This window comes from Amphiura filiformis, chromosome 15, assembly GCF_039555335.1.
Source record: "Amphiura filiformis chromosome 15, Afil_fr2py, whole genome shotgun sequence".
NCBI lineage: Eukaryota > Metazoa > Echinodermata > Ophiuroidea > Amphilepidida > Amphiuridae > Amphiura > Amphiura filiformis.
Window position 1 is genome coordinate 10,474,390 of NC_092642.1, and position 13,089 is coordinate 10,487,478.

Genomic DNA, 13,089 nt, shown 5'->3' on the forward strand with positions numbered 1-13,089 from the left:
TAAAAACAAAATAAGAACATATGTTCTGTTTTTGATCATAGTTCCACAAGAATATACATTTTTGAAAGAAGGGTGTAAATTAAAGCTATAGCATTGATAATAAGGCGGATGTTGGTGATCTTAACGCAAATACTTTAAAATGTCCTTTTGCACCTAAACTCTTCATATCATAGCATTATCGTTCATGATGCCATATCGAATCATAATAATTATTATTATATTATACATTGCGATTATATCTTCTTATTCGTCATGATAATTTTTACACAACAATATCAACAAACACAAACAAAATGTTCTTAAAATTTTCATTCGAAACGTTTTAATTTTTAATTTAAATGTAGGGTTATATAAAGATCATGAATACGTTTTTATAAACGATGTTGTAAAATATATTGAACAAACATTTATCAAAATGTTTTATCAACAGTTAAATACATCACGTTTTCAAAAATACTTTATGAATGTTATTAAAACGTTTTTATACCATTTATATAACCCGGCATTTAAAACTTTTACTGTAAAATGTATGTTTGCTGGGATAATGGAAAAGGTCTACAATAAATTGTATAAAAATATATTGCACTCTAATATTTCGTCATATATTGCATCCGATTCGGTAGATATTGCTAAACCGTGACATTCATAAAACCCTTCTAACGTCAAATTATCCAACCGTGATTTAAACAAGATGGTAAGCACTAACCAATATGCAAACAAAAAAAGTAACGTAATTGATTTTAAAAGATTGTAGATTATTTAGTTTTAAAAGGGCATTTCATGATCCAAAGTATCACCACCCCCCACCCCACTTTTCTCAAAAAAGGGGGATTTTTATATCACTGGAAACCTCTGGCTACATATGTACAAACAATTCTTGCAGATTAATTCGTTTAGCAAAGATATCGTGAAATTTGAATTTCGTTCTGGTATACCAGAACGAAATTACAAACACATTGCATGAGGCGTACATATCCTTAAAAAGTTTGGAAAGCTGTCAGCTAGAATTCCTACTGGTGTGTTCATACCAAACTGTCATTATTGACTAGTTAACAATTAGTGCATGCATCGTGCCTTGTCTGGACATGAAGGTCTCGGTATATATAATTTTTGTACCAATCTATGTTCACTGCAAGTTTTACTTTGTTCTAGACTCTGATTATCATTGTATGTTTCTGTTGGTATTTCAAATTGTTTCTTTGCACTAAAAACAACAACTTAAATTATTTTTATATAATAACAAGAGGAAAATTTATGAAGTGAAAATAAGTAAAAATAAAATATGATAAAATATCAGTGTCTATGGTCAGGCAGACAAAAATGCCTTGGGCAGTCTATTAACTCCTTGCATGCTCAAGAATTCATCAAGATTCAACATTAACCAAGGTAAAATCTAAATAAGAAATTGACCTCTGAACTTTACAACATAGGCCTACTAAGTGTAGACCACTGAGTTGCACAGAGGTCCGGGGAAGAAGGGAAAGGGTTATTTCCCATGGTTTGGTTGGAGCTAGGAGCCCTCCTGCCGACAGTGGTATGTGAAAATAAGACCAGGGAAAGAAGATTTATCACCCTCGTTTTTCTCTGCTCGAGGGTAATTTTGCTCAAGTTCTTTAAGGATATGTCCAGGAAATGGTCTATGGAGCATACACATACATAATCATGCATAACACGCAAACACAAAAATCGGATTCAACTGAAATTTTGGGAATAAGCTTTTTTCGTGGATATTTGCTGAAAAATATAAAGAGGATGCTAGGATCACGAAATACTCCTTTAAGTGTCAAATATGAATATCCACCGGTCTCTCGAAAGGGCGGTTACGTCATAACTGCTACAGTCATCGCACGCTCGGTGTCGTGTGCTAACTGATCGTACAGCCTCCACAATCACAATTGCCACAATCTCCACAGTCTCCACAATCTCCGCAATCTCCACAATTGCAATCACAGTCACCCGATCCACAGTCACAACATCCTCCCCCATCCCCGCTACCCGATGATCCGCCACAACATCCGTCCCCATCCCCACTACCCGATGATCCGCCACAACATCCTCCCCCATCCCCACTACCCGATGATCCGCCACAACATCCTCCGCCGTGTGCATCATCGTTAATACCTCCACTGCTGATGTAACACCACGGAAGATATCCACTACATAGATCAGCACAGTCACAATTGGTGCAATGACAATCCCATCCCGAGGTATAAGTTTCAGGCTGTCTTTGTTCATCCTTCCTCTTTTCCTCGTTTAATGTATTCTGTTCATGCTCCTCCTGCAGGTGTATCTGATTTAAGTTGGTATTTTCAGCATCTATTTGGTGATGTGAGTTGATTCCTGGTGGAGGCTGGTTGTCTATTGGTTCTGTGCTGATATCACCCATGTTCAAACTCGGTAACCTTCAAAACAAAACAAAAAGAAATTTTCAAGTGCCAAACGTGTTTTTCACGATAAATAATATATCTCGTCAAATGACAGTCAAGTGAGAGTATTATCAATAGGTATAACAGGATGAAGGCCAAAAATCAAAGACTATTAAGCTGAGGTGGAGTTGACCTTGCAAGAATTCAATCTGGACATAAGACACATTATGGGAAAAGACTTCAGTTTCAGGTTGTTTTTTTTTTTTTTTACTATGCAGATAATATATACATGATACATACTTTCAGTGGCGTAGCGTGGGTCATCCGATTGGGGGGCACCGACCATGATTGGGGAGCACCGGGTCTGATTGGGGGGCACAAGCCGTTTTTTGGTAATTATTCTATGTGATTTTCTAAATTTTGCAGTCGGTGGGGGTGCCCCCCCCCGTGCCCCTATGACGCTACGCCACTGCATAATGTAATTTAAATAATTAAATGATTAAGATAAATAAGCATAGTGGGTAGACCATACAGAGCAAAAGCTCGACTTAGATGGTCACCCAACTTTGTCATAGCGGATGTCTCGTCCAGAATTGAATAAAATTTGACAAACAAAACATTCAAAATGTGATTCGTGCTTGATAATTATTTTTCTAACATCCCAGCAAACACAAAAACGTTTTTAAAACGTTTTAAATAAGGTATATTTTGGGTTTTGGTGTAGGTAAAAACGTTTTAATAACATAAAAATGTCGGGTTATATAAAGGTCATGAAATCGTTTTAAAACGTTTTGTATGAAAACACACTACAACAATATTTTTAAAATGTTTTTCGAAATGTCATTGTAAACTATTTTTGCAAACATTTTCGGCCAAATATTTTGTCAACACTTAAATAACATTATGTTAAAATATTTGCACGCAGCAAACACAGAAACTTTCTTAAAATGTTTTTTACAAAACGTTTTAATAACATTTAAATGTCGGGTTATATAAAGGTCGTGAAAACATTTTAAAAACGTTATTGTAAATATTTTGGGCAAACATTTTTTGCAAAATATTTTTTCAACCCCAAAATAACATTATGTCTAGAATGATTTGTACTAAGTTCTCAAACATGTTTTTGTAATGCTATTAAAACGTTTTTATACCCTTTATATAACCCGACATTTAAATGTTTTCTGTAAAACATTTGTGTTTGCTGTGCAGTAAATTACCAACAAATGTTATTTAATGTTATGAAAACGTTTTATACCATTAATGTACCCTTTATGTAACCCGACATTTGAACGTTTTCTGACAACCTTTTATAACCTTTTGCGAATGATGTCGAAAACGTTTTGTGTTTGCTGGGATATAGCCTAAGGCATAATGTCGTGATTGCCGGAGACTTCCTTTAGTTTGATTATTTAACTTAGATATTTCATGACAGATAGGAATCCCCTCTCATGTAATCGCAGTAACAAAGTCAGTCAGGTCTATAGATTGGGAAATTCCCAGATGACTCAATGTTATATCATTGCATTGCATCATAATATAGCTAAATGTGAATGTATATAAGAGCTAATGTATAAGAGAATGAGCTATTATTTATATAGAATCAGGACTATATACTATGTAACAAAATATAAATATGATTTCGTGCCAGATTTATGAGAGTGTTCCAAGTGTCAGAGTAATGCAATAAATTGAAATGGCAGCCATGTTGGAGCACAGTTGAAGATAGCTTTAGATGATAGAGGGACAGGTCTCTAGATCGATTCCACAACAATTCATACCTATCACCTGTTTTGTTGTATTACCATGCCAATTGTCTCATGGTACCTTACAGAGGACATCATATTATATTTTAAATGAGGATGACTCTGTCAAGAGCTGTCAAGGGTGGCGTCGTTTTGAATACTAGTACCCTCTATAGGCAGCTGTATAGGATTGCAGCTCTGCATACTGCAATTACTGTCCGTTTTCCTATACATAATACACAGTGCTCTTTCCCATTGACGCGTGACCTCTACAAATAGCCTACGTTAAAAGTATGGGGGTATGCCTAGTTAACGTCGCTGTGTGAAAAATAACCGGCCAATATTAAAAGTACTCTTCTAAAGTTCTAGAAAATATAGTTTTGTAACATGTCCTAAATTTTTAGCTAATTTAGATGTTTGGAAATATTCGCACTTTGGTGTTTTAGTTAATGTTATAGGTAATAGTACATTGCCTAGTTAACGTCGCTGTGTGAAAAATAACCGGCCAATATTAAAAGTACTCTTCTAAAATTCTAGACAATATAGTTTTGTAACATGTCCTAAATTTTTAGCTAATTTAGATGTTTGGAAATATTCGTACTTTGGTGTTTTAGGAAGGATATGTAAACGACAGATAACACCAAAAAATATGAAGAAATTATTTCCAAACCGTGTTAAGTCTGCAAACCACCATGTTTCTCATTTTCAAGAACGCTGGTTAACAATAAGCACGTATTGTCTCATTTCGTAAACAAAGACCACACACAATTGTTCTCTAGCGCTCGCTTTATAATCGTTCACCCAACTGAAACTATAATCCCAGCGCATTGCTCCATTGTACGTGTAAAAGCAGAAACATATGATGTGTGTATTTAACCAGAGAAGATATGATTTAATCAGTTGAGCTGTTTTCAATGAGTGTTATCTTGGTTTAGTAGCTTTTAATGGGGTTTAAGTCCTGCAAAGGTCGAATTGAATTCTACTGTAGACATGACTGCATCATGGTGATGTGGTAATTTCGTAAACAAAGACCACACACAATTGTTCTCTAGCGCTCGCTTTATAATCGTTCACCCAACTGAAACTATAATCCCAGCGCATTGCTCCATTGTACGTGTAAAAGCAGAAACATATGATGTGTGTATTTAACCAGAGAAGATATGATTTAATCAGTTGAGCTGTTTTCAATGAGTGTTATCTTGGTTTAATAGCTTTTAATGGGGTTTAAGTCCTGCAAAGGTCGAATTGAATTCTACTGTAGACATGACTGCATCATGGTAATGTGTTTTAATAAACACTTGTAAACCAGTTGAATTTTTGAGTAGCTAAAGCGCTATACTAAGGGCAAGAAATCCAGTTACTACACTGGAATTTCAGTGACTCAAGATAAGCGGTACGTTATTTATGATAAGAAAGGAGGTACCGCTAGAATGTACCTCATTTTTTTAACATAATGAACTACTTGTCTTGAATCACCTATAATATACATAACTTTTGTTACCAGTGTGTAATTATTTTTCGAGAAAAATGCAAAATTAGTCACAAAATTTATCAGGGGTGTAGTACCACCTTAAGCCGTTTTATATAAGCCAGAGGTTATATTTCACTGGCCTGTGGGTTTATTGTGGTTGGAAATTAAAAGGACATAATCTTTGGTGTTACTGGAAAGCCCATTATTATTTGAACAATTTGGTACCAAATCGGGTGCATCACATACTTGACTTTTCTGAGAAAATATGTATTATAGTACTTTTTATGGAGCTCTTCCAATTCAACAAATTACAGATCTAAATTTTTCCTAAATAATTATTACGGTAGTTATAAAATGTTAAATTTTAACTATGTATGAAATGTACTTTAAATGCGATGTCGGGAAATTAACTATTTCAAAAACAGAACTACAGCTTTAGTGTACTTTTAAGCAATATTGCAATATAATTCAAGATTCCACTGAAATAAATCTGTTAAGGGATCTAAAAGGAGCGTTTATTGCGTTTCGACAGTATTTTTGTGGGACATGAGAGCACCTCAGACCTATCGAATTGCATTCTGAATACGAAGCATGTCTTTCTGATATCAAATAATTTTCATTTTTGAAAATCACAATATAATACAAATTTTATGACAAATTATAAAAATTTGATATTTTTTCAAATTGTTGATATATAACAGTCCTCGAAGTAAATTATATTAATCTAATGATATATTCTTAAAGTGTATGTAGCAGGGAGGAAAAGCCGACGGTCAATTGAAAATTTTGACCTTTCATATTGAAGATATGGATTTTTTCCCAAAAAGACCTTATTTTTGTTTGGTGTTTTGGGGAAAAAAATCCATATCTTCAATACGAAAGGTCAAAATTTTCAATTGATCGTCGGCTTTTTATCCCACCTACATACACTTTAAGTATAAATCATCAGATTTATAAAGTTTACTTCAAGTACTGTTAAATATCAAAAATATCAATTTTAATGATTTGCCATAAAATGTGTATTAAATTGCGAATTTCAAAAAATCAAAATTATTTGATATCAGAATGACATTATTTGTATTCAGAATGCAATTCGATATGTCTGATGTGCTCTAATGTCCCAAAATAAATACTGTCCAAACGTTCATACCCCAGCCCTTAAGTATATGCTTTAATTTAAAACCACTTTCATGAAAATCCATAGTCTAATTAAATTATAGAAAGGTAAACTTAATACGAAGATTTTCAATTGCGATTTTCAAGAAATGCGTCTTTTTCGAGATAGACCAGAATGTGATGCGTCCGAAGAATTTAATTTCCTCAAAATATGGAAATGATGCAGTATTGCGCTGAACACTCGTATACTAGATATCTACCAAAAAAACGTTGACAACGTAAAGAAATCAGCAAGTTTAAAAAAACCCACCTCGGCTCACTTTTTGAAACTTGGTCCCATTTGAACACCAACAGCAAATCAGTGTTTTTATTTTATTTCAACAGAATACAGCGTTTCCAACAAGATTACAAGCCTACTTGTTATTCGTTTTTAAAATTCAATCATTAATCATGTTAATCATGATTATTATAAAACAAAACACAATAGGATATTGGCTTACCATGCAAGAACAAGATAATGACCTTTCATAAACCCCTCCCATCTGCACATTAAAGATACCTAACACTTCTGGAAATGTTTTAAATTTATATAAATATGATAAAGTTTAAATCAGTAACTTTTACAAATGGGACCAAGTTTCAAAAAAGTGAGCCGAGGTGGGTTTTTTAAACTTGCTGATTTCTTTACGTTGTCAACGTTTTTTGGTAGATTTCTTTTCTTTTTATAAATGTAGCCAAGCAGCTCCAAGCTTGGAAAGTCATCAGGTTACGAAGTGCATCATAAATCGAATAAAACGAAAAATGGATGTTTGAAGTTGCTATTCTTGATTCATGACAATAAATAATTAAACAAAACTTTATCAGTCGTTTATTTTTAAAACTTGCTCGTCACGCGTGACTGTAATGTTCAGAGGCGTACACAATGATCAATAAACATTTTAATATACTTTAATTATTCAAGGCTACGTAAATATGTAAAGAAAATGTAAATATGAACAACACACACCCAATGTTGACAATGCCAGAGAGACACCCATAGAGTAAATCCGATTTAGGCCTACTTCATGTCGGAACTGGTAAATTCGCATATGTGATGCGATCAAGCAAAATCAGTCGGAACTCGGAAATATTGATTTTGAGATATAGCCAAACGAAGAAAATCTCCTTTTGTTTTCTTTTGTTTTGGAAACTCTTTATTTGCTCATATCTTTGGAACTGGTTGTTCAATTGCTATGGGGTTTTCTGCTAAATGAAGTTTTACAAATGTTTGTTTCTATTCTATAAGAAACTGAAAATGTAATATTTCCGAGTTCCGACTGATTTTGCTTGATCGCATCACATATATTTAAGCCTATACTACGGAAGCGTCTAAATGCCCCAGATAATCGTGTTTTAATGTTTGTGGTTCTTTGTAGCCCTGCGGGGCAATCTACTTGGCTATCAGAATTTCGCGGTTTGTGGTTCTTTGTAGCCCTTGGGGGCAACCTAGTTGAATATTCCTATTAAGCGGCGGTTGTCGGCGATCTTTCGTGGTTTGTGGTTTTCATCAAGCCCTGCACTCTATCGGGAGCTAATTTATAGTTTAAGCTTGTTGAATATCCATATTTCGCGGTTTGTGTCTCTTTATAGCGACAGTTGTTGTTGATCTTTCGCGGTTTGTGGTTCTTTATAATCGATAGGCCTGCGGGCAATCTAATTGGATATCCAAATTTCGCGGTTTGTGGTCTTTGTAGCCCAGCAGGGCAATATAGTTGAATATCGTGGTTTGTGGTTTTAATTTCCCTCTATCGGGAGCTAATTTATAGTCTAAGCTTGTTGGATATCCGTATTTCGTGGTTTGTGATTCTTTATAATCGATAGGCCTGCGGGCAATCTAGTCTTTCGCGGTTTGTGGTTCTTTGTAATCTTTCGTGTTTTGTGGTTTAATTTCCCTCATCAAGTCCTGCTCTCTATCGGGAGCTAATTTGTAGTTTAAGCTTGTTGGATATCCATATTTCGTGGTTTGTGGTTCTTTGAAGCCCTGTGTGGCAATAGTTCCATATCCAAATTTCGCGGTTTGTGGTTCTTTATAGCCCTGCGGGGCAATCTAATTGGATATCAATATTCAGCGTCAGTTGTTGGCGATCTTTCGCGGTTTGTGGTCTTAATTTGTTGGATATCCATATTTCCATTCTTTATAATCAATAGGCCTGCGGGCAATCTGGTTGGATATCCAAATTTCGCGGTTTGTAGTTCTTTGTAGCGCTGCGGGGCAATCTAGTTGGATACCCCTATTAAGCGGCGGTTGTCGGCGATCTTTCGCGGTTTGTGATTTTAATTCCCCTTATTAAGTCCTGCCCTGTATCGGGAGCTTAATTTATAGTTTAAGCTTGTTGGATATCCATATTTCGTGGAGTGTGATTCTTTGTAGCCCTGCGAGGCAATGTAGTTGGATATCCAAATTTCAAGGTTTGTGGTTCTTTATAGCCCTGTGGGGAAATCTAGTTGGATATCAATATTCAGCGGCAGTTGTTGGCGATCTTTCGCGGTTTGTGATTTTAATTTATAATATTTATATCAAATATAATTTCAGTCTGAGCTGTGAACAGAGCCACTGATAAATGTGTTTTAAATGACGAAGATGTCATCATGCCATGATAGTCAGGCATGGTGATAGCATCTGGATGGTGAAAGTAGGCCCTAGGCCTAGGACTAAATGCAGGGCTGTCAACTTTTTGGAATTGCTTGGCGTGAGACAGAGGCGTACCGGGATTTGCCGACTCCAATGTTCATTTTGTACCATGATTATTTGGCCACGGCGCTCGAGACAGTGAAAAGCGGGCGGGGGGGGTAGGAGTAACAAATTATTCATGACGATGCGTGAGATTTTACTCATTTTGCGTGAGATTTACTACCTAGGCGTGAGATTATACTACCTTGGCGTGAGACCGTGAGAAAGTGCCCCAATGCGTGAGACTCACGGCCAATGCGTGAGAGTTGACAGCCCTGCTAAATGTGAATAAAAAATCAAACATGTTTGTTTGATGAAAAAAAATATAACATCACAATAGCAATGGATGTTCGAAATGGTGTTATTCTTGATTTACGACAATAAATTGATTAATAAAACATTAAAAATAAGTGGTGGGAAGTTTCGAACTTGAGCAAAAATTCATGTATGGATTAGAAGTCCATGGCCTTAACCACTACGCCACGGGGACGTCCCGTTATTACGCTGTGTGAAAGTGGAGTATTTATTAATATGAATATATGCTGTGGTCCGGAAAGAATAAAAGAATTGTGAAAAACTTGATTATTGTTGGCGAATGGTGTACAGAATTTGTATGTAGGGTATCCAGGAAAATGCCTGGGTATATTTGAAAGTGAATCTGAAAAATTAGTGCGACAGTGACAGCCATGTATGGCTGTAGCAGTGACGAAAGATTGTGGACATCAGTATGATTAGCTATGATTTGCCACTAATTTTGGCTATGAAATACCGCGTGAAATAAAGCAAGAATGTTTGTTTATTATCAAACAATCGGATTGACTGTAAGATTGGTGTAACTTTTTGAAATAAAGAGTTGTTAAAATATGACACTTTGGACAGTAAATACGATTTAGCATGGTTTTAGATATATTTTGTACCCAGCGAAAAATATCATAGAACAATAGCGTTTTGTTCCGTGTAAATATAGTCTCGCGGCGCATCTGTTTATTCTTCTTTATCAGTCGTTTTTTTTTAAACTTGCTGGTCATGCTACCGCGTGACTCTAATACTTACGAAAGCTTTTATTGCTGTCTTTCTACTCAGTCTATTGTCGTCTTTTAACTCCAACAAGCTAGTGTAAACCACTTTACAAGAAATCCATTGGAAAAAACACGGAGTGAGACCAATATATCATGTATTCAGCTTTAAAATAACATTTGAAGCTTAGCTTTCTTAAGCTTTCTTGCTGGTATAAAACACATGTACAGCGACTGGATGACCAGGGACATCAGTATATGCTAGATATTCAGCGTGTTCATAGTGTTCTGTTCACAACCAGAACAATATATACGACGACGAATTTGGCCTTGAATATTTCCTTCCGGGTTGTGTGGTTTTTATTCTGTTTTGTTATTGAAAAGGTGATATTTTTGACAATGATTAGCCACTGGCGATTAAAAAAATCATTTACGTCACCCATTTAGTATTTCCTGACGTCGACAGAAAAAGGAACTAAAGACATAAAAAGATTTTTTTTAAATGCTTCATTCATATAAATAGTAGTAACTTTCTAATGATATTATTTTTTTCAATCAGCTTTTCTGCACATCATTTTCTTGATTTCTTTTTCAGTAAGGGAGCGATCGTTATTTATGGCAGGGGGAATGGGTAAATTTAGGGGAACACGAAATTTTTTGTGGTCTTGAGGGGAACCTGAAATTTTATGTGGTCTTGAGGGGGAACCTGAAATTTTTAGTTGAACCAGGAGGGGGGGGATTGTTAAATTTTAAATGGAGAAAATTGGGAAAACAAGGGGAACGCGAAAATTTTGAGCGGACACGAGGGGGGAACGCGAAATTTGTTGTCGATATTTTTGCCAAAACACCCATTCCCCCCTGCCGTAAATAACGATCGGTCCCTAATTTACCTGATCCAGATCTTGCGAATATTAAAATGTAGTATTTCATGAACGTCTCCATGACAACATATCGACTACTATATAGTATTAAAAATACATGCACGTCTATAGTGCGCGAGCAGTGCCCAAAGAATACAGGACGCAATCCTTGGATGAATTAACTAAGCAACCATAGCAACATATATAAACAAGCTACAGTCTGAATAGTATAATACAAGCCCAGGGTGATTTTAATTTATTTTTCCAAAAGAACCACTGTGCTGGGCACTGGGCAATATGGAAGATTCTATTACCCCCACGACCCATTATTCAAAATCGCGCGCTGTAATTTGTTGAAACGCGTCATGTGAAAGACCATTAATTAAGAAATAAAGGGTAATGCATGATCCTTTACACGAAAATAATGTGTCCGAGGCAAAACGTAAATAATGGGTGAGGCGCAGCCGAACCCATTATTTAAACGTTTTACTGCCGAGGACACATTATTTGCGTGTAAAGGATAATGCTGCACCCTTTATTTCTATTCTATTACCACAAAATAGTGTGATTTAAAGAGAAAATATCAAATTTATTGCCCAAATATTTCAAGTTGTTTACCTCAAGGTGGAGCGCATACGCGTAGCCAAAGCGTATGCACATTCCAATAACACAACCTAACATTCCATTATCCCCTACATTAACACACCCCTGACATTCCATTCTCTCCTACCCAGCAAACACAAAAACGTTTTAAAAACGTTTTAAATAAGTTATATTTTGGATTTTGGTTTAGGTAAAAACGTTTTAATAACATTAAAATGTCGGGTTATATAAAGGTCATGATAACATTTTAAAACGTTTTGTATGAAAACACACTACAACAATATTTTTAAATGTTTTCAAAAATGTTATTGTAAACTATTTTTCAAACATTTTGCCAAATATTGTGTCAATACTTAAATAACATTATGTTAAAATGTTTGAACCCAGCAAAGACCGAAATGTTCTTAAAATGTTTTTTCAAAACCTTTTAATAACATTTAAATGTCGGGTTATATAAAGGTCATGAAAACGTTTTTAAAACGTTATTGAAAATATTTTGGGCAAACATTTTTCGCAAAATATTTTTCAACTCCCCAAAATAACATTCTGTTTAGAATGTTTTGTATCAAGTTTTCAAGAATGTTTTTGGAATGTTATTAAAACGTTTTTATACCCTTTATATAACCCGACATTTAAACATTTTCTGTAAAACATTTTTGTTTGCTGGCAGTAGATTATCAAAAAAGGTTTTTAAGGTTATGAAAACGTTTTATACTCTTAATATACCCTCTATATAACCCGACATTTAAACGTTTTCTGACAACCTTTTATAACCTTTTGCGAATGATGTCGAAAACGTTTTGTGTTTGCTGGGTACATAAGCAGGTGTGCTGTTCGCTCTGCTGTGCGCTGTGATGATAGAAGAACATAAAGTTCGTTGCCCTTGACACTTTATCGCTAATCATAATGGTCTGTCACGTGACGCGTTTCAACAAATCACAGTGCACGATTTTGAATAATGTGTCGTGGGGGTAATAGAGAATAGAAATAAAGGGTGCAACATTTATCCTTTACACGCAAATAATGTGTCCTCGGCAGTAAAACGTTTAGATAATGGGTTCGGCTGCGCCTCACTCATTATTTACGTTTTTACTGCTTAGTCGGACACATTATTTGCGTGTAAAGGATAATGCATTACCCTTTATTTCTTAAACAAGGAGATACTGTAATTTCCTTCTGAAGGGTAAGGGGCTGTGCAATAATAA

General features: G+C 35.3%; 1 protein-coding gene across 1 annotated transcript; it reads right to left on the reverse strand.

The window, feature by feature from the left end:
• Nucleotides 1-810: 810 nt before the first annotated feature.
• Nucleotides 811-10,711, reverse strand: LOC140171243 (uncharacterized). The gene is made up of 2 exons (XM_072194472.1): nucleotides 10,459-10,711; nucleotides 811-2,402 (listed from the first exon to the last, which is right to left on the reverse strand). Exon 2 carries the CDS (start codon nucleotides 2,384-2,386, stop codon nucleotides 1,865-1,867), a length of 522 nt encoding a protein of 173 aa, XP_072050573.1. The 5' UTR covers nucleotides 2,387-2,402; nucleotides 10,459-10,711; the 3' UTR covers nucleotides 811-1,864.
• Between the last annotated feature and the right edge of the window lie 2,378 nt (nucleotides 10,712-13,089).

What these genes read in the sequence shown, in the direction of transcription:
- LOC140171243 (XM_072194472.1), bottom strand. Translation starts at nt 2,386, where the DNA reads ATGGGTGATATCAGCACAGAACCAATAGACAACCAGCCTCCACCAGGA.